General features: G+C 39.3%; 1 protein-coding gene across 2 annotated transcripts in view; it reads left to right on the top strand.

Moving 5' to 3' along the window:
* PPP2R2A (protein phosphatase 2 regulatory subunit Balpha) overlaps positions 1 to 22105 on the top strand; it is an 83829-nt gene that overhangs the window by 18138 nt on the left and 43586 nt on the right. Inside the window, exon 1 of one of the 2 annotated variants that reach the window (XM_079927904.1) lies at positions 2045 to 20172. The exons of the other annotated variant lie outside the window; for it this stretch is intronic. Coding sequence (XP_079784030.1) covers positions 20157 to 20172 — 16 coding nt within the window. The 5' untranslated portion in view covers positions 2045 to 20156. Of the gene's footprint in view, positions 1 to 2044; positions 20173 to 22105 lie in introns of those variants that run through there. 2 annotated transcript variants of the gene reach the window in all.

Raw genomic sequence — 22105 nt, 5'->3', positions numbered from 1 at the left:
TGGTATGTATTACCAAATTGCCATAGAAAGGTGGTGTTGGGTTTCCCTTCCTCCACCAGTAAATGGGAGTGCCCATTTCCTGACCTGTTGACAATGTCTGGCACAATACTACCATTCAGAAAAATCTTTTCCACTTACTTGTTTGTGTGGGTTTAAGTGTGTAGATTCTGGCCCTGTCCTTTGTCTGTTGTTCTTTGGGGGTGCTTGTCTTTCTTATTCATATGTATCAGCACCCCCCCCATCATATTGTACCTGAGAGAGGTTGTATGGAAGCACAAAGAAGAAATAATTTGGGTCAAGAGTAGATGGGGAAAACTTTGTAAAAGAAGTGATTTTTGTTTGTTTGTTTTTGACAGGCAAAGGAAGGCCAAAGGGTAAGGAAACAAACATTTGAGAACTACTGTGTGTTTTCTTATCTGTAAATGGGGGTAATTAATAGACTTGCCTTGTTATTCAGAGGATTAAATGTATGTGCGTGCTCAGTTTTGACACATAATAAGTGCTCAGAAGATTTAGTAGGTGCAGTTATTTAGTTATGTAATGCTAGCAGATTAACAATTAACAGAAGAATAAAAGCCTATATGAGCCCGTTAAATTTAAAAAAATCTAGTTGGTTTTGAAATTTGGGGCAGGTTACAGGCACTTTCAGTAAGTATATGTTGCATTAATGACTACAACTGTAGTTTGCTTGGGTTAGGAATTTGGGAAATCCAAAGACAGAAGTGGGAAGATTAATTTCATCAGGATTGGGGTCAGGCTGGGGTTTGGCACTTTGCCCATTCATTTGACTAATTTAAAATTAATGTGTGGCAAAATAAACTCAAAATGGATTAAAGACCTAAATAAACTCAAAATGGATTAAAGACCTAAATGTAAGACCAGATACTATAAAACTCTTAGAGGAAAACATAGGCAGAACACTCTATGACATACATCACAGCAAGATCCTTTTTGACGCACCTCCTAGAGAAATGGAAATAAAAACAAAAATAAACAAATGGAACCTAATGAAACTTAAAAGCTTTTGCACAGCCAAGGAAACCATAAACAAGACGAAAAGACAACCCTCAGAATGGGAGAAAATATTTACAAACGAAGCAACTGACAAAGGCTTAATCTCCAAAATATACAAGCAGCTCATGCAGCTCAATATCAAAAAACAAACAACCCAATCCAAAAATGGGCAGAAGACCTCAATAGACATTTCTCCAAAGAAGATATACAGATGGCCGACAAACACATGAAAGGATGCTCAACATCACTAATCATTAGAGAAATGCAAATCAAAACTACAATGAGGTATCACCTCACACCGGTCAGAATGGCCATCATCAAAAAATCTACAAACGGTAAATGCTGGAGAGGTTGTGGAGAAAAGGGAACCCTCTTGCACTGTTGGTGGGAATGTAAATTGATACAGCCACTATGGAGAACAGTATGGAGGTTCCTCAAAAAAACTAAAAATAGAACTACCATATGACCCAGCAATCCCACTACTGGGCATATACCCTGAGAAAACCATAATTCAAAAAGAGTCATGTACCACAATGTTCATTGCAGCACTATTTCCAATAGCCAGGACATGGAAGCAACCTAACTGTCCATCAACAGATGAATGGATAAAGAAGATGTGGCCCATATATACAATGGAATATTACTCAGCCATAAAAAGAAATGAAATTAAGTTATTTGTAGTGAGGTGGATGGACCTAGAGTCTGTCATACAGAGTGAAGTAAGTCAGAAAGAGAAAAACAAATACCATATGCTAAGACATATATATGGAATCTAAAAAAAAAAAAAAAAGGTTCTGAAGATCCTAGCAGCAGGACAGGAAATAAAGATGCAGACGTAGAGAATGGACTTGAGGATACGGGGAGGGAGAAGGGTAAGCTGGGACGAAGTAAGAGAGTGGCATGGACATGTATGCACTACTAGTGGGAAGCAGCCACATAGAACAGGGAGATGAGCTTGGTGCTTTGTGACCACCTAGAGGGGGTGGGATAGGGAGGGTAGGAGGGAGATGCAAGAGGGAGGGGATATAAGGATATATGTATACATATAGCTGATTCACTTTGTTGTACAGCAGAAACTAACACAACAATGTAAAGCAATTATACTCCAGTAAAGAAGTTTAAAAAAAAATGTGGGGCAACAAAATTTCAAGCTTTTTTTTTTAAATTTTTAATTTTTTGCATCTTCCCATTTTTCTCAAGTTCCTCCAGTGTTTTGTTCTTCCCTGTGATTGTATACTCTACATCTTCTCTCAGGAATAATATAATTCGGGAATGAGGGGGAACTTGGAACAGGCAGTAGAGCCCAAAGCATCCTTCACCATTAGTTTCATTTTCCCTGAGCAGCTAAGAGTGGAGTTTGGGACACCTGAAGGTGTGATATCAGGAAAATCCCATTACAGGTATTGACCCCTAATTACTGAGGCTCTAAAAAAGCCCTATTGGGTACCCCCCGCCCCAATCTAAGGCAACATTATAAGTACATTATTCTTTTATATTATAAGTATTTTCCCACTCTTCTTTCCTCCACTTCTCAGCTGTTTCTATGATGATCTGAATGCTTTACCAAACCTTGAGTAGGCTGACGAGTATATGGATAGCTCATAAAAAAGGCGTCTGAAGAGAAAGCAAGTTTTATTGTACCAGTGAGCACCCTATTTCTCTCCTCCATTCCTTATTCAGAGGTGTGCTGTTTTGTTGTCAGAGGGTTGGTGTTAGCGCAATACAGGTACTTCTCAAGCTTTATGTGCTTACGAATTTCCTGGGAATCTTGTTAAAATGGAGATTATGATTCTGCATGTAGATCTCGGGTGGAGCCTATGATTTTGCACTTCTAACCAGCTCCAGTGACGGCCGTGTTGTTGCTGCTGCTGCTCTGGTGGTCTGTGGTCCACACTTTGAGCGCCAAGGCAGTTTATAGCCTTTTTTAGGGGAAGGGGAACAGGTACGGTAGTCTCTTAATTCTTTTACTCAGCATTTCTGACATACTGAATAGATCCATTGTGCTCTTCTCACATCAGTTAACAGTTGTTCAATAAATGAATAAACACCTCCTGGGAAGCTTTGTACTAGCTATTAAAAGAACAGCTTGCATCATAGTACACTACACTTTAGCCATCCCTAATTGTTAGGTTAAATCCATGTTTGCAAGTTCAGTTTAGCGCAGGCCAAGATCTTGCTATACTTATAGGCTTGCTTTTGCTAGTTTGCTTTTATAAGTAGATTGTCCCCCAGTGCTGTGAAAAGGATGAGTTTAAGAAGTGAAATCTTAACTCCTTAATTGGTTGTTTCATAATCTCTAACACAGGTTTCAATAAGTATAAATGACTAACCTTTTAATTTTTATGTTTGTGATTCTTCTGTTTGTTTCATTAGCCTTGAGTGACCTTTTCAGTCTCCAGTAAGGCTTTCTCCCTCCCCGGCCACCTAATCTTAGTTTTGTTTTAGGCTGATTTTCATTTTATCCATATAGCTCATGTACATAATTTAACAAGTCATTAGTTTCAAAATGCTTTTGAGGAAGATTAATAGTTTTCTGTCTCTCCTCACCTATCCTCACCTTGACTCCCCTTCAAACTCTTCTTGCAGTTTCTTCTGGTATTTGTTTTCCTATTTCTAGGGAGATGCTCATACAGCTCTTTATCAATTTTAGACATCCTCAGGTATAAATAGTAGCTACGAATTGAGCTCTATTCTGCCCCTCTTACTGCTCCTGCTCTGTTTCCTCAGGATGGTTGTACCATTATTATTGTTTAAACCAATGTTAGAGTGAGTTTAAACAGGCTGAATAATGCCTCCCTCCCCCTCCCAAAAGAAGATACCCACTTTGTAACCCTGGGAATGAGTGAATATTATATGACGAAGGGATTTGAGATGTGATTAAATTAAGGATTTTTTTGAGACAGGGAGGTTATTTGGGCTTATCCTCCTAGGCCTTAAATGTAATCACAAGGGTACTTGTAAGGAAAAGAGGAGGAGATAAGAAGATCTGAGGAGGAAGGAGTAGATGTGACACCAGAAGCAAGAGGTTGAAGTGAAGCAAGGAAAGGATTACAAGCCAAGGAATGCAGGTGGCCTCCAGAAGCTCAAAAAAGGCAAGAAACCATATTCTTTCGTAGAGTCTCTAGAAGGAGCTAGCCTAGCCAATACCTTTAGTCCAGTGAAACTGATTTTGGACTTCTGGCTTCCAGAACTGTAAGCAAATACATTTTTGTTGTGTTAAGCCACCAAATTTATGGTAATTTGTTACAGCGGTCATAGGAAACAAATACAAAAGTAGACATTATTATGTCCATATAAATACTGTTCACACTGCCAGGTAATGAATTATGATTATATCCTTTCTGCTATAACATTGTTTTTTCTAGGGATAATAATTACCGTGTTTTTCCATCTGTTGTTGTTTTTTTGTTTTAATCTACCATCACTGTTTTCTTTCTACACCTTTCAGTAGCCTTTCAGTATAGTTTTCTACATGGTCAAAAGAATCAGGTAATCAATTATTTTCTCTCCCCTCGACCCCTGGAGTTCTCCATCATGCTGTTTCAGTCTGAAGTGATTTGCTTCATTTTCTGTGAATCTATCACTGAATCACCCTCAAATCCTCTGACAGGAGACTAGCTCTCCTGACAGTGTTTTGAAGCACATTGGATGTTCTACCAGTTTCACTTTTGCCTTGAGCTCTGTCCCTCTGATACTCTGGGTGTTTTCTAAGTTTATTGCTTAGCCTTGGGATTTTCCTTTGTTCTTATCATTTTCACATCACCATCGTGGGAACTCCTTTTGCCCTTCCTGTGTTGGATCTCCTTGTTCCTGGATGCCATGTTTTTTTCTTTCTTGGTTTACTCCCTCATTTTAGTGGTGTACAGCATCTGGTATGTCATGAGAAAGATTTCATGGGTGGTAGTTTTTGAGATCTTACCTGCTTGGAAAAGATGTCTTTATTCTGCCTTCACACTTTTGGGTTTGGCTGGTTATTAGAAATCATTTTTCCTCAGAATTTGGAAGGCATTTCTTCTGTCTGCTACTGTCCAGTGTTGCATTTGAGAAGCCTGTTGCTCTTCTGTAGCACACTATTTTATTTTCCTCTCTGGACGATGTGCTATGGTGTGAGTCTTTTTCGTTAGTTGGGCCAATACTCGTTGGCCCCTTTAAACTTGCAGATTCATTTCCTTTAGTTTTTTTCTTCTCTGTTTGTTTCTGGAACCCCTAATATGTGAATCTTGGACTTTCTGCATTGATCCTCTAGTTTTTGTGGGGGTGTTTTCCCTTCTATTTTCCATCATCTTTACATTTTGTTCTTTCTGGGAGAGTTCCTCAATTTTGTTTCCAACTCTTTCACTGATTTTTCCAATTTCAGTTATTATATTTTTAAAAGCTTTTTGTGGAGTATTCCTTTTTCAGCAACCTCTGTTTTGTAGATGGAGTATCTTTGAGAAGATCAATCTAATCTTGGCATTCCATTTCCTTTGAGTTCCTTTGACAGCGAATCAGCTGGTGGGCTCACTGTAAGGTGATGAGCCGGGGATTCTCAGCGTCTCAACAGAAGGAACACTTTCAGAGGCAGGTGTGTGTGTGGGGTGTCATATCTTAAGCCTGGCTGCTGGCATCCTGAGAGCCAGGAAGGTCAGCTCATTGCTGAGTATGCATCCTTTCACTTGATCTCGTTTTCAGTTTGGTACTTTGCCTTCAGCTCCAACCGATATCTTCTCTGGCTCAGTTTCTTCAGAAACTAAATAGCTCTCTCCTCAAGAGTAGGACTTCTCTGCATCTTATGTAGATGTTTCAACCGGTAGCCTTGTTTTGAGCCCCATGTCTCACTGTTGTCCTGTGCTGGCCCCTTGCATGGTCTGCGGTCTGCGGGGTGAATCTTCTGGTCTGCGGGGTGAATCTCCTCGTCTCTCCTTGGCAACCCCCTCCATGTGCTTTTAGTTTTCAGTTTCCTTTATTTTGCTAAGTTACCTGCTTTCCATTTTCCAGCACATTTGTTATTGTCCTCTGCTGTTTCCCTACATGTTCCTTTGTTCTTATTGTCTTAAACTGTTTTTATTCATTTATTGTCATTTTAGTGGGATCTAAAGGGAAGAGTTAAATGAAGTGTTTGGAATCTCCATGTTTAACAGGTAGATCAATAAATATAGTTCTGTTTCCTTCATGTGGCAGGACACTTGGTAATCACTCTGCCATGGAACAGGAGAATTCACAGAATTCATATTTCTAATTCTTTTAATGTAAAGGTAGACTTAATTGTTTTCTCATATTTAAATTCTAACGTTGTATACTATTATTCTCCATATACTATAAACCTTGGAAAATTGTGGAATCTTTCCCTCAATTAGAACAAAAAATGAGATAAATTAAAGTAAAAGACACTATTTTCAAACCAAATTTTAGACATTAAGGAATCAGCCAAAAGGAGTGAGTTTTTAAAAAATTTACTATTATAATTTTTAAACTTTGAAGTGTATTTTGATACATTAAACTCTGCAAGGACCAGGTCTTTACTGTGCTACCTTCAGCATCTGCAGCAGTGTCTGCATACATAGTAGAAGCTCATGAGATATTTGTTGACTGAATGCATATGTGAAATTGTTCACATCTTTAAAATGTCAGGAGAAAGCTTGAGCTTTATTAAATATTAATGACTTTTAAGGTTTTTTTTCTACTTCTAAAATCACTTTTAATTAGTTGAAATGTTTGTCCCAAAGTGAATAAAATAAGATTATAGTCAGTTACTGATTGCAGGGCAACTAAGTTCATAATTTTCTACTGGGAACATCACTTATTCCTGAAACCAAGACAGAATTAAGGGAGTAATAATTTTTCTCTCTTTTTATCAGGAGCACTCATCCCCTGATATTAGTACTATACCATTTGTATACTTAGTTACCAGGCTGCCTCTGCCTACCTCTGAGATCTTTTCTGTCGTCTCCTCTTTGTGTTCCATGAACATACACATACACAGTCTTGTTCTTGTTGAAGGCTTTCAACTTGCCTTTTTAACCTGGAATGTACATTACCCAAATTTTCGCATGGCCTTACTACCAGTGTAAGTTAACTCAAGTCCCCGCCCAACCCCAAAGTACACTCAGTGTTATCTGCTTTTATTCCTCTTTTTCACCCGCATTATTATTTGAAATAATCTTATTTATTGTTTGCTTGCTTATTATAGGCTTTCTCTCAAGTTTAAAGTTTTCACGCATGAGGCATTGAACTCTATTTCTACCACTTTATTCTTAGCATCTTGAATAATCTCAGGCACGTAACAGTATTTGGCACACTCAGTGGGCATTTTGTAATTATTTGTTGAAAGGGTATATAAATTGTGCAGCGTTGGGCTTCCCTGGTGGCGCAGTGGTTGAGAGTCCGCCTGCCGATGCAGGGGACACGGGTTCGTGCCCCAGTCTGGGAAGATCCCACATGCCGCGGAGCAGCTGGGCCCATGAGCCACGGCCGCTAAGCCTGCGCGTCCGGAGCCTGTGGTCCACAACGGGAGAGGCCACAACAGTGAGAGGCCCACGTACAGCCAAAAAAAAAAAAAACAAACCCAATAAATAAATAAATTGTGCAGCGTGTTTTCACGTCATCCCATTTATTTAAACATATATAAAACTTCAGTGTTTTATTTTACTAAATGTATATACTAGTTTTTTAAAACAAAAGAAAATAACAGCCAGCTAAAGAAGTTAATAGCGTTCATATCATTCTTCTCAGTTTTGTGAACCAGTAAAATGAGGCCCAGAAAAGTACCCTGAGTCACACAAGCTATTATAGACCAAGCTGCTGTAAAAGATCCAAATACCCTGTGGTTCCCCAAATTGGAAGCTTATTTCTCTCACGTAAGCCACCAGTGGTAGAGAGGAGTCGGAAATGGATAAGCTGCTTTTTTCCTGGGATTATCCAGCACCCCAGGTTTTTTATGTCTTCGTCTTTACTCTTCCGTAGCATATTGCTCTTATCTGCATGGCCAGATCTGGTTCACATCTGTGTTCAGCCCTTGGGAGGGAGACAAAGAGAGGAGGACAAGGAGCTGCTTTTTAAGGATGTGCCGTGGAAACTTTACACTCGTATCCCCGTTGTTCAGAACTTGGTCACATGGCCTTAGAAGAGCCCAAGAAATGTAACCTCTGCTTTCCTGTTAAAACTGTGTGCGTGGTTTTGCTGGGGGTGCGGATGGAGGGCCCCCCGGTGGGGAGTATCAGGGTGTTTTGTTACTAAAAGGAGAAAGGCGGAAATGGCCACTTGCAGGGTCAGTCTTAGAACTTTTTACTCAGGCCTGATGATTCCTTAGTTCAGTGCTCTTCGTACCTCATCTGCACCTAACATTAGATATCTTCTTCAAGAAATTAAAAAATAAAAAATGCTACTGTAACTTTCATTGTCAGATAAAATGTTGGTTAATGCAGAATGGAGTAGGTTCTAGAGTAGTAACAGTTAAAATCTTCAAATTTGATTGTGTCTTGTTTGAAGTGGGGTGGAGTAGGCCTACATCTCCTTTGTAAGAGGCATGAATCCCTCTCCCCCAGTCATCGGTGCCCTATATAGATAGCTTGGTTAGAATAGGGGAGATTATCTGTTTTCGTGATGATTTGGGGGAAACATGCCAGCTTAGATCTTGGTTTTCACACTGGTTAGATAGGAAAAGGCCAGTCTGGCTTTTTTTTTTTTTTTTCCATTATAGGTGGCTTCATAGTTGTAGGACTAAGCTAAATGTGAAATGAGGTCAGACAGATAATATTAGATCTATACAATGAAATATGATGAGCTCTCTGCTGGGGGCAGGAACCAGAGGGGTGGTTCCCTGAAAGGCTTTGCAACCCATTTGAAAAGAAACCCAGAGAGGAGAGAGCTTCCTTTTTTGTTGCCATTGTACAAGAATGTATCTGGATTGCTATATTCCCTCTATCCCTTCCTTTTCCAACTTCTATTTTGAAAAATTTTAAGCCCACAAAGAAATTGAAAAATAAATATGATGATGACCATTCTTTATTTCACTTATATTCACCAGTTGTAAACATTTTGCCACATTTGCTTTATCTATACCTGTACTCCGGCCTCTAAATTTTTTGAAAGTAAATTGGAAGCAGCATGATGCTTTACTCCTAAATAACGCAGCTTTTACCTCTTAAGAACAAGAATATTCTCTTACACAGCCACAGTACCATTATGATACCCAAGTAATTTAGCATTAATTCAGAAATGTTCTCTATTACACTGTCCATTTTTAAACTTCCCCAACTGACACAAAAACTGTCCTTAAAAAATATATATATATATATTTTTTTTTCAATTCAGGATCCAACCAAAGCATTCTGTTAATTTTGAAGAGTCAAAGCTTGTTATAAAATATCTCACTTTCTGGATTTCACCAGTTGTTTCCTCATAATTAAATCCATGTTAAACATTTTTGACAAGACATATTACATAAGAGTACATAGAGTGTGCTTCCTGGTGCATCACATCATGTAATAAATTTGTCCTGTTATTGATGATTGATCTCTTGGTCATGTAGCATATACTAGATCTCTCAAAAAAGGACCTTTTCCCTCCTTTGTAATTAATAAGTGAATCACTGATGGTCCTTGCCTGAGGCAGTTATTACATTGGTGGATGCAGAATGGTGATCTTCTAATTTCCCAACTCTTTTCCTTTTTAGTGTCAATGTGGACTTGTAGGTTCTTTTTTGTTCCATGTATTAACAATCTATTAATGCCACCCAATCTGCTAATGCCACCATTTCTTTTGATGCTCAAATTGTCCTAAATTTGGCCAGTGAGAGACCCATCAAGTCTCTTCCCTTTACGTGTCCCAGTCAGTCTTTTAATATTCCCTATTCTTTTGACACAAGATGTTTCCAGTTGTACTTTTTCCCCCACCATACTAGGAATTATTTTTCTAAGAAATTTTGTGTTCTTTTAGTAGAGAATGGTATTTGGAAACCATCATATGTACTAAGTGTATTCTTTACTGCTGGAATATCTTTATTCCTAGGCCCTGTCATTTTTTTTCTAGACAGAACTAGGAAATTAAAAGGCGTATTTGTTTTGGCCACACTGAGGCATTCGAGATCTTAGTTCCCCAACCAGGGATCAAACCCGTGCCCCCTGCGTTGGGAGTGCGGAGTCTTAACCACTGGACCTCCAGGGAAGTCCTGGGTTTTGTTTTTAAATCGTGAGTTCATATAGGATGAACTACAGTACGTTGTTTTATCAAGAGATAAACTGCAAGAAAAAAAATAGAGGGGGAACCTATAGATTAAAAAAACTTAAAGGATGTATCAATCCATTGTAGTTTGAAAACCGTATTGGATCATAATTCAGGTAGTTAAACTTTTTTTTTTGACGCAAGACAATTGGAAATTTGAACATATACTGGATATTTGATATTTGTAATACTGATTATTTTTAGGTGTGATAAAGTATTATTGATTTTTTTCAGGTATGGTGTATGGCTATATTCAAAGTGGTGGTCTTATCTTTTAGAGATAACTTCTGAAATATTTAAGGGTGAAATAATTTGATATCTGGGATGTGCAAAAAATAATATGGGATGACTTTATGGATGAAACAAGATTGGCCATGAGTTTGTGATTGCTGAAGCTGGGTACGTGGGAATTTGTTATACTATGCTCCTCTACCTACTTTCATATATGATTGAAATACTCTCATAAGATTTTTAAAATACCAGTTTATACTGATCGGCCAATTTCGATGGACTACCACAGAGTTCTTCCTTACCTCTCCCATTCCGTATTTATATCTTTTTTCTCCCACACTGAGAACTCTAGATCCCAATCCTGTAGCTATCTTTTGTCAGAATGTAAAGATGAAAAGAACCTGGATCTTTAATTAAATAAGCTGGTGAATTAACTAACATTGGATTTAATTGCCCTACCTTGGAATTTCTTATGGGAGATAACTAATTTATTGTGATAAAATATACATAAGTTTACTGTTTTAACCACTTTTCTGTATAGAGTTCAGTGGCATTAAGTACATGACACATTATGGTGCAACCTTCGCCACCATCCATCTCCAGAACTTTTTTCATCTTACCAGACTGAAACTCCATACCTATTAAATGGTAACTCCCCAGTTCTCTCCTTTCCCAGCCCCTGGTAACTCCCATTCTACTTTCTGTCTCTATGAATCTGACTACTCTAGGTACCTAATAAGAGTGGAATTATACAGTGTTTGTTCTTTTGTGACTGGCTTATTTCACTTAACATGCCCCTCTTCTTTGTCTATTCAGGCTGCCGTAACAAACTACCAGAGACTGGGTGGCTTAAATAACAATTTATTTCTCACAGTTCTTAGAAGTCCAAGATGAAGGCACCAGCAGATTCTGTGTCTGGTTCACAGATTGCTGTCTTCTCACTGTGTCCTCACATGGCACAAGGGGAGAGAGAGCTCTTTGGGGCCTCTTTTATAAGGGCACACTAATCCCATCCATGAAGGCCCTACCCTCATGACCTAATCACCTCCCAGAGATCTCATCTCCTAGTGATCATCACACTGAGGGTTAGGATTTCAACATACGAATTTTGGGGGCTGGGGGGACAGAAACGTTCCATCTATAACAGTCCTCAGAGCTCATCCATGTTGTATGTCGCATGTGTCAGAATTTCTTTCCTTTTTAAAGCGTGAATAGTCATTGTATGTATATACCATTTTGTTTATCCAGTTCATCTGTCATGCACGTTTGGGTTGTTTCTACCTTTTGGCTCTTGTAAATAGCACTGCTTTGCGCACTGGTGTTCAAATATCTGTTCAAGTCTGTGCTTTGAATTCGTTCGAGTATATACCCAGAATTGCAATTGCTGGATCATAAGATAATTCTGTTTTTAACTTTTGAGGAATTACCGTACTGTTTTCCATAGTGGCTGCACCATTTTAATTCCCACCAGCAATGTTGTACAGGGTTTCAATTTCTCCATATCCTTACTTACACTAGTGATTTTCTGTTTTTGTTTTTGATAATAATAGCCATCCTCATGGATGTCAAGTGGATTTTATTTACACTGTGGTTTTGATTTACATGTCCATGATGATTACTTATACCGAGCAAATCTTCATGTGTTTATTGACCACTTGTATATCTTTAGAGAAATGTCTTTTCAGGTCCTTTGCCTGTCTTAAAATTGGGGATTTTTTTTGTTGTTTATCTGTAGGAATTCTTAATATATGCTGGATATTAATCCCTTATATGATTATGATTTGCACATTTTTCTCTCATTCCATGTGTTGCCTTTTCACTCTGTTACTTGTGTCCTTTGCACCAAAGGTTTTAATTTTGGTGAACTTCAATTTATTTTTTCTTTTTTTGCCTGTTTTTCAGTGTCATATTCAAGAAATCATTGCCAAATCCAGTGCCATGATGCTTTTTCCCCTGTGTTTCTTCTAAGAGTTTTATAGTTTTAGGTGTTTTGAAAAATTTATTTATTTAATTTATTTTTGGTTGTGTTGGGTCTTCCTTGCTGCGCGCGGGCTTTTTCTAGTTGCGGCGAGTGGGGGCTACTCTTTGTGGCGGTGCCTGGGCTTCTCACTGCGGTGGTTTCTCTTGTTGCAGAGCACGGGCTCTAGGCCCGCAGGCTTCAGTAGTTGTGGCATGTGGGCTCAGTAGTTGTGGCCCACGGGCTCTAGAGCGCAGGCTCAGTAGTTGTGGTGCATGGGCTTCGTTGCTCCGTGGCACGTGGGATCTTCCCGGACCAGGGCTCGAATCCGTGTTCCCTGCATTGGCAGGCAGATTCTTAACCACTGCGCCACCAGGGAAGTCCTAGTTTTAGGTCTTACGTTGAGGTCTTTGATCCATTTTAAGTCAGTTTTTGTAAATGGTATAAGGTATGAGTCCAACTTCATTCTTTTACACGAGGATACCCAATTTTTCCAACACCATGTGTTGAAAAGACCTTGTCAGAAAGCATTTCACCATGTGTGGAAGGGTCACGTGTGATCAGATGTGGAGTAGAATAGTGTTTATTTCTGGGCTCTCTATTCCATTGGACTATATGTCTGCATTTATGCCAGTCCCATACTGTTGATTTCTTAGCTTCATAGTAACTTTTGAAATCAGGAAGTGTAAGACTTCCAACTTTGTTCTTTTTCAAGATTGGTCTGGCTTTTCAGGTCCCTTGACATTTCACATGAATTTTAGGATGAATTTTTTTATTTCTGCAAAAAACATCATCAGGATATTGATAGGGATTACATCGAGTCTGTAGAATGCTTTGGGTAATATTGAACAATATTAACTATTAACTCTCCCAATCCATGAACATGGGATGTCTTTCCAGTTATGTTTTTAATTTCTTTCAGTAACGTTTTGTAGTTTTCCTTGTGTAAGTCTTTCACCTCATTTATTAAGTTTATTCTTAAATATTTTATTCTTTTTGATACTATTGTAAAAGGAATTTCCTTTTTGTATTGCTCGTTTTTAATATATAGAAATGCCACCGATTTTTGTGCATTGGTTTTGTATCCTACAACTTTGCTAACAAGTAATTTTATTCCTTAAATGAAGTGCTAAAATGTTTGAAAATGCCGTTTGACTCAGAATATATCACCTAGAAATCTGTTGAGATCAGATACAGGGTTAAGCCTCAGGCACTGTGCCTTTTGTGTCTGTACAGGATGGTTGCTTGTGTAGGTTAGATCCTGTGCAGCAGTATGTGGTGGCCTTGTGTCTACTTAAGGTATTTCTTAATTCTGTTTTCCACATCAGCAGAAGACAAAGAACCTGAATTCCGATTATCCAGTACCAGAGTATCGCATCAGAAAATTTGTTGACATCTGATTGAGTTTTTGTTGATTCTCTTCCTACCCACTTTATTAGTATGCTAAGGAAATAGGGTGAATAAATTATCTTCCTGGGAATGAGGGTGGGGTATAGGAATAATACAGTATAGGAAAATATTTTTTTATTGTTAAACCAAAAATGGATATTTTCGTTTGTGAGTGAGGATGCTGTTGGTGTTTTTTACTTCAGATTTGTCTTTTAAGTGTTATGTCCATCTCATAGTGCTAGGTGCCCCCTGCTGGACACATAGTGGTAGAGGCTTCTTTACAACGCTCTGATTAGTTCATCCTGCTGAGCAGCTGTGTGTGTGATTCCTCTAAAGATAATGTTAAAACGTTTCTGTGTTAAGTTTTCTAATTGGTCACATCTTAAACTGAACTAAGTTTGGTGACACTGCATTTTTTAGAAATCATCAAAATTTAGTTATTTAAATTACCATAGTAGAATATATCTTGGGAACTGGTGTAGATTGAAACGTCTTTGTTTTATCCAACAACAGGATTGAATTATATGACTAAGAAAACCAACAAGTATTTCCTGTCATATTTATCAAAACAGAGTCTTTGAAGGAGTGTGTAAAGTGCTTTACTTAAACAAATCGCTGTGTTGACTTCCAGTGGAGGATGATGATCTAAGCCCATGTGTTAAAACAAACAGACAAACACACTGAAATGACCAAGAAGCATAATGGGGAGAGTTCAGTTTCCTTGGAAACCCTGGAAGAGTGCCGTAACAAAACTAAAAAGAATTTTGGCAGGAAACGGTACAGATGAGAAATATAGTGAGGGAAGTCCTTATTAGCTGACTTGGATTCATTTATGTGGTTGAGAATCCCTCCTGGGGTGTGACTAAAGGAACCTACCTTGAGCAGCCAGAGCTAGAATTGAAGGTGGTTCATGGGGCAGTTCATTGGTAAGGTATCTGGTGCTTTGAAGCAGGGTTAAACGCTGAATGACTCAGCGTGGTTCTTACCAAGGGGAATGTGACCAGTTGAGAAGGACTGGCTACCCAAGGTTGTAGGAGAGAGACTAACCATGAAGCACAATGTTAAAACTCCCTGCTCTAAAGCTTCCTTCTCTGGCCTTGTAGTCCTGCTTCCTGACCACATATTGCTGAATTGATAAGCTGACTAAGGGTAATGTGTGGCAGACAGCCTCTAAGATGGTCCCCAGTGACCCCTGCCCCCCACTCATGTCCTTGTGTACTCATGTCCCTCCCCTTGAGTATGGCCGGACCTAGTGACTTGCTTCCACAAGTGTGGCAAAAGTGATGGGATGTCACTTTCAAGGTTAGGTTACAACAAAGCTTTGGCTTCCACCAAAGCCTTTTGGGCGGCCCTGTCATTTGCTCTGAGGGAAGCCATCTCCCACTTTGTGAGCTTCCCTGTGGAGCTCATGTGGGCCAGCAGCCCTTGAAGACCCGATGCCTGCCAGCAGCCGTGTGCGTGAGCTTGGTTTGCAAGCAAACCCTCCCCCACCAGCCCTCATCAAGTTTGGAGATGGCAGGTGCCCTGTCTGACACATTGCTGCCTTTTGAGAGATCCTGAGAGAGATGCACCCAGCTAAGCCACACTCAGATTCCTGATCCACGGGAACTGTGAGATAATACTTGTTCACTGTTTTAAGCTGCTAAATTTGGGGTAATTTGTTAGGCAGCAGTTGAGAACTAATACAGGAAGTAACAATGTAAACATCTCCCTATCCCCAAAGATTTGAACTTGGTTCTAAATGTTTTTTGATTGAACCCAACACAGTTCCCAATATTGCATAAACATAGACCTTTCTCTTTAAAGTTGAATACACAAAAAGATAGACACAGATGCAGTCTAAGAGAAGGTGACAGACTTACTGCAAGAAACAAGAGAAGACATTGAAATTTAAAGAACTAATTAATATTCTCAAGGAGACTCTTGAGCATTTGAAGAAAAAGTATCAGAGAGCAGAAAAAGGAATTCTTAAGTGAAATATGTGATTCTTTTTTTTTTTTTTTTGCGGTACGCGGGCCTCTCACTGCTGCGGTCTCTCCCATCACGGAGCACAGGCTCCAGACGCGCAGGCCCAGTGGCCATGGCTCACGGGCCCAGCCGCTCCGCGGCATGTGGGATCTTCCCGGACCAGGGCACGAACCCGTGTCCCCTGCATCGGCAGGCGGACTCTCAACCACTGCGCCACCAGGGAAGCCCGAAATATGTGATTCTTAACTATTGACTCTTTGGAGGCAGGAAGCAGCAGGGCTGTAGAAATACTCCTGCAATTCAAAGGAAAATATAAGATGAATATTATAGACAAAAATACAAGAAATACAAATAATAGATTCCATGTAGAGTAAAAGTTCAGAGTGAGAGGTCAGAGAGAACAGATCAAAAGGGCTCAGGGAATATATTTAACATTTATTGAGCACTTACTATGTGCCATGTGTTTGGCAAGTTGAAACTCATTTAAAAACCTCTATACAACTTCCATGTGGAAGGGTCTGTTAATACTCTTCTTTTACAGATAACTTAAGTGCATACCAAGCAAAATAAATGGGATCCACACCTAGAAATAGCCTAGTGGATTTCTAAATTTTAAGATGTGGAAATAAGTAGTACAAGTATTGAGACAAGAAACAGGTTACTGGCAAAGGAAGGTATATCAAGTAGACATTGTGTTTGTCTTCTGTATGCTAGAGCTGTCTAGTTAGTGGTAGCCACTAGCCATGTGTAGCTGTTAAACTTAATTAAAATAAATTCGTCCTCTCACTGCTGGCCGTTCAAGTGCTCAGTAAATAGCTACATGTGGCTAGTGGCTACCGTATTGAACAGTGCAGAATAGAACATTTCTGTGATCACAGAAGGTTTTATTGAACCATGCTGTGCTAAAAGACAGTGAGTGGAGTGCCATGTAGAAAACTTTGAGGAAAAAAACTGTGTAAACTGAGAATCTTAAATTGGTGAAACTATCCTTCACATAGGGCAATAGAATAGCATTTTTCAGGCTTGGAATGACCCAGCGTATCAGTCAAGTGCTTTCCTTGAAAAAACACTACACTCAGTATACCCAGCCCCCTGAGAAGTCAACAACTCTGGAGCATGATGAATCAGCTTCAGTGTTTGCTTAACCCTCTGCTTCCCAGAATAATCCAAGACATATAAAAGTAAGGGAAAATCTTCATCAGTGTCAGACGTAAAGAGGATGCCCTTCACAAGCCAAATTTCCAACTGCCAGAGCAGTGATTTCAACCTAGACAGCTCAGTGCCAGAGCTGCTTCTCCTGATAACTGTAAAATAAAGCCACAGAAAATAACTTTTATTTTAAGGACACCAACCCCCTGAAACCACTTTTGTCAAAATCACCCCCAAAATCTGCATGTCACCAGATCCAAGTTTAATTCTCAGCATTCCCTTGATTTCTCTACACTTTCGGACACAGTTCATCACTGCCACCTTTTATTTATTCATTTATTTATTTTATTTTTTTCTGGATGCGCTGCGTGGCATGTGGGATCTTAGTTCCCCGACCAGGGATCGAACCCCTGCCCCCTGCAGTGGCAGCACGGAGTCCTAACCACTGGACCACCAGGGAATTCCCCATCACTGCCTCTTTTTAGAAAGACTGTCTTTGCCTGGCTTCCAGAAAAGCTCTTCTTACCTCACCAGTAGTACCGGTGCAATCTCCTTTCCTATTCAGCTAATGGTGGGAGAGCCTGAAGGCTCAGTCCTCAGACCAGACCTTGTTTTCTTATCTGTGCTTGCTCACTAGGAAATCACATTTAGTTCTTAAATGCCTCTACTAATTGATGACACTCTAATTTATATCTTCTCTTCCTCCCGTAAGCTGTCAAATCTGTCTAGCTGCCTGGATGACATTTCTACATGTGTGTCTGGTCGAAATCAACACCAAAGATGTGAAAATGGAATTTTTGGCTCTTTTCTTACCCCAAACCTGCTCTTTCTTGGTGTGTCTCTCCTCAGTAAATGGCACTGACTTTCCTCCATTGGACGTGGTTCTAAAACCTTGGAATCATCCTTTGACACCTCCTGTGACACCTCTTTTTGAAACCTCAGCAAGTTCTGCAGTGCTGTCTTCAGATTGTATTCTGAATTCATCCATTTCTCTGGCTGCCACCTGAGTTCAGACCATCATCATCTCTTACTCAGGCTACTGCAATAACTTATGAACCAGATGAGCACTTGAAAACATAAATTAAAAACTCCAATGGCTTCTTATCACTTATGACAAATCCACAGTCCTACCATGGCTTACAAGGCTGAATATGGTTTGGCCTCTGTTAAATGCTCCATCTTTTCTAGCACGTTATCCTGCATTCATCTTATCAAGTTTGGCAAACTCATTTCTACTTAGGTCCTCTGCTTGGATGACTAATTCCCTGTTCATTTTGGTTTCTGCCTAAGTCGTCTCCTCAGGGAGGCTTTCTTTGACTACCCTACTGTATTTGTATAGTACTTATTAGCACTACCCGGTACATTTTATATTTATCATTCATTTGTTTATCATATGCCCTCATCACTAGAATGTATGATCCATGAGGGCAGGGATTTTTTGGTCTGTCTTATGAACTCCCATATCCCTAGCACCTAGAAATGCTGGCATAACCTGGAGTGTCTTAACATGTATTAGATGCTCAGTAAAATATTTGTTAAAGGAATGACTCTCTTAAGAATTTGTTGAAGGAATGAGCAAAACAACAAAAATATGCAGGATTTATAAAAAATAAGATCAGTTGTCAGAGGAATGAACTTTTAGTTCAAGTAAGTGGAGAAAAACTTTAATTCTTTTTGAGTAAGATTCATGAAAGAAATTGCATCTTTGAAACTGGAATCGTGAAATTAATTTCAAATTATTTGAAAAATACGATTATAATTGTTTAAAAAGTATAGCAGAAACAATGAGTTGCAGTGTAAACACAATTGAAACAAGGTCAGAGAACTATCACCTAGAGCAAACTAACCTACCAGAACCGAGAAGAAAAGGATAAAAAAGGAAAAGATGAGGAAAAAGAATGTTCTGAACGAAATTACTTTTTTTATAGTAATGTATGATGTATTCCTTTTGGTTAAGAGTTTTGGTGAAATCATTCATGACATGCTCTTTTGAACTTAGCCAATGGTGCTTAGCTTTTTTCTTTTACCTGAAGTTGGACCTGCCATTTAGATGCTATTAAAGAATACCTAAAGTAAGGTAAAATATCTGTCCATTGATGGTAATAAGTACATTCAGCCAGCATGAGAACCTGGACATTATTCTTGCTTTCATCTTCAGCTCTCCACAGCTTATTAATTATCAAGCCTTGCTTTATATACTTCATACATGAATTTTAAAGTCTGTACACTTCTGTTCCCTCTTTTGCTTCCATGCTTTAGTTTCTTCATCTGTTACATGGATATATTAATACCACCAGCTTCATAGATTTGTTATGAAGATTAAATCCCTAACATACTGTAAGTGAATTTTAAATGTTGGCTACTTATAATATTGTTACTACACTAATACTGATTCACTCAGGTCACTTTCATTGCTTAGCAGGATTTCTGGAGTAACTCTAGGTTTGTCTCCAGACTTCTCTTTACTTAACCTTCTCCCAATTCCCAGTCCACTTCAGCCTGAGTAATCTAAGGTACATGTCTAATTGGATTACTCATATTTAAAACTCCCCAGTGGGCTTCCTTTTGTCATCAGAATAAATTCGATAACATTATTTGTATCGTATCTTAAAGTCCTCTAACCTCTTTTTCTAAGTATTCTGCCTCTTTGTACCCAGTTTGTAGGTGAGCTGAAGGAATTCTATCAGAAAACAAATTTGCACTGGTTGGTCAGTGAAGTGCTTTCAGGTTCTTATAGCGTGGCCATAATAATCCTAGTTTGAAAGATTTTAGGTAGATAGTAATAACCAGATACCCATCTGGTTATAAAAATATTTTAATAAGGCATGCATAGATGCAGGAGCTTTGTGCAGTACTGCTTGTTTGTATAATCTCCACGAGAAACTATTTGCATTTTATTTCGATAAGGCAACCTAATGAGATGATTTGTTTAGTGGACTTAATTATGGGTCCGTTAAAAGTTGGTGAACATCTAATGAAGATGCTAACTAGGCTTAGAATGGTCAATTTAGAACTCTACTTTCTAACATCACATATAACATTAATACACCAAGGCTTGTTTGTTAAATCACCCCTGTAGACTAAATGTATTAGCAACTGTTTATCTTTCTGTTCTTTGTTGCAGGAGGGTATTGTTCCATTCCATTTTATCCAAACATGATATCAGATTATCCAGGAACAAGTAAAAAAGAAGGGAGGCTGGTTCCAGAACACATCTCTGGAAATCACCTTATGGACCCTGACTCTCATGGCAACATTACAATGTAGGTTCTGTATGAGTATCAATAGCCAGCGGTCTTTGTTGAGCTTATCTCATAATGTGTTCCCGGTCACTGAGTCAGAGGTTGAGAAAAGGTTATGATGAAGGCTGTGAGCACTTACTTTGTTCTTGGAAATCATGGTAAAATCGAGGTGATATTTTGACCAAGAGACAGAAGTACAGGATCCTATCCTCAACCAGTTGTGCTTCATTTCAACCTGAGGCCTCTTGAGTGTATCTACAAAGAAGCAGCAAGCCCGGCAGCTGCAATACTTTGTTCCTAGTTTGGGCTTTAGCCTCAGGCTCCTGGGAGCTCAGCTGGACCATTTGGGGAACTTTTTTTTACCTAGGCTAGGTTGATTCACTGGAATAGTCTAGAAACAAGGGAAACTGCTTGTTTCTGCTTTGTGCAACAGAGCCCAAACCCCAGCCCATATCTTCTTTTAACCAGTGTGCCTACTGTGTGCCTCATTCAGGGATCATTTCTTTGCATTTATGGCTTGTTTAGCCCTAAAAGCAACTCTGAGGTAGGTATTTAAAGATGAGGAAATTAAGTCTTCAGGGGGCTGAGTTACTTCTTTAGGGTCATACAGACAGAAGAAATGGCAATTTGACAGTGGGGAAATGACCAGTCTGACTTCTGGTCATTTCCTGCACAAGTTCCCTGCCCCAAGAATGTGGTAGAGGTGTGCTAAGGTAATGATCCCTCAGTCCTTGGAGCAGACGCGAGCAGCCTCCCCTCACCTCCATGCCAATGTGCCCTGGCGGGAGGAAGGTGGAGGTGCACTGGCTGCTACTATCAGCAGGAGTGCCGCCCTCCCTGCAGCCTTTCAGGCTACAGTGATCTGCTCTAGCCAATGCAAAGTAGGAAAGAGGAGTCGGGAAGGGAGAGAGGCAGAAGTGGTTGGGGCCTGCTCACCGTAGGAGCAGGTGAGCAGGTCACGTCTTACTCACTTCTGCTGGGCAAGAAATTGCTAAAGGGATGGCACACACTTAACTTCCTTTTTGGGGTGCGAAATAAAATGTTCTTAAGTTTTGACCACAGCAAACTTGTGGGAGGAGTGTCCTGACCTTTGGGAAGAAGTAACAAGAACTTTGAGCTCCCTCTAGAGGTCAACAGTGACAAAGGAACATCATAGCGGTCTGCAGGGAAATAACTATACCTTCAGCTTGCCTACCCTTTATCAAAAAACTAGCATTTTATAGCTACATTATCCAGCAAAGTATTTTCTATGCTAGGGAGTAATTAGTTACCTTTGAGAAGAAATTTGGGTGAATCATATTCTGCTTAGCTGTGTGGGGCAATCCTGAAGTTCAGTGTTCTCCGCATAGGGTATACTAAATTAAGAGAGGAGAAAAGACTGTGAAAATGGTCATGTGTCCGAACAAGGATAACATGCTGCTTTTTTTTTTTACATTTATTTTATTTTTTAATGTCTTTATTAGACGTTATTTGCTTTACAAGATAACAGGCTTCTTAATGAGAACTCTTAAGTGTTGAAACAAACTGGATCAAAATGAGAATTAATTTCTGTGCTGTTATGTGCCAGGATGGTTTGACAGCAGTCCCTTGACTATAACGGAGAGTAGTTTGCCTGCTGTGTTCTCACCCCACTTCCCCAACATCTGAAAAGAAAAAAAAGCAGTGAGTACAGGAAGATTAGAATTATGAAATCCAAGTTGTAGGCATGTGCTAAGACTTCTAAGAAGGCTAACACACACAGTTTCTTAGCTGTTAGAACCTCAGCTGACCAAATGAGAATCTATTCCAGGATAGAAATTTCAGTCACGGTCAGATAATCCAAGGATGAGAGTTAGTTACGGTGCTCTAGTTATTCCTTTTGTTCTCAGTATATTTATACTTCTCTTCAGAACTGAGAGAATTCAGTTCTTAAAACTTAGTATGTAACTATAGAATGAGTTAGAAGTCATCTTTA

The sequence above is a fragment of the Stenella coeruleoalba genome (assembly GCF_951394435.1).
Source record: "Stenella coeruleoalba genome assembly, chromosome: 7".
Lineage (NCBI taxonomy): Eukaryota > Metazoa > Chordata > Mammalia > Artiodactyla > Delphinidae > Stenella > Stenella coeruleoalba.
This window is presented reverse-complemented; position numbering and strand designations above follow the sequence as displayed.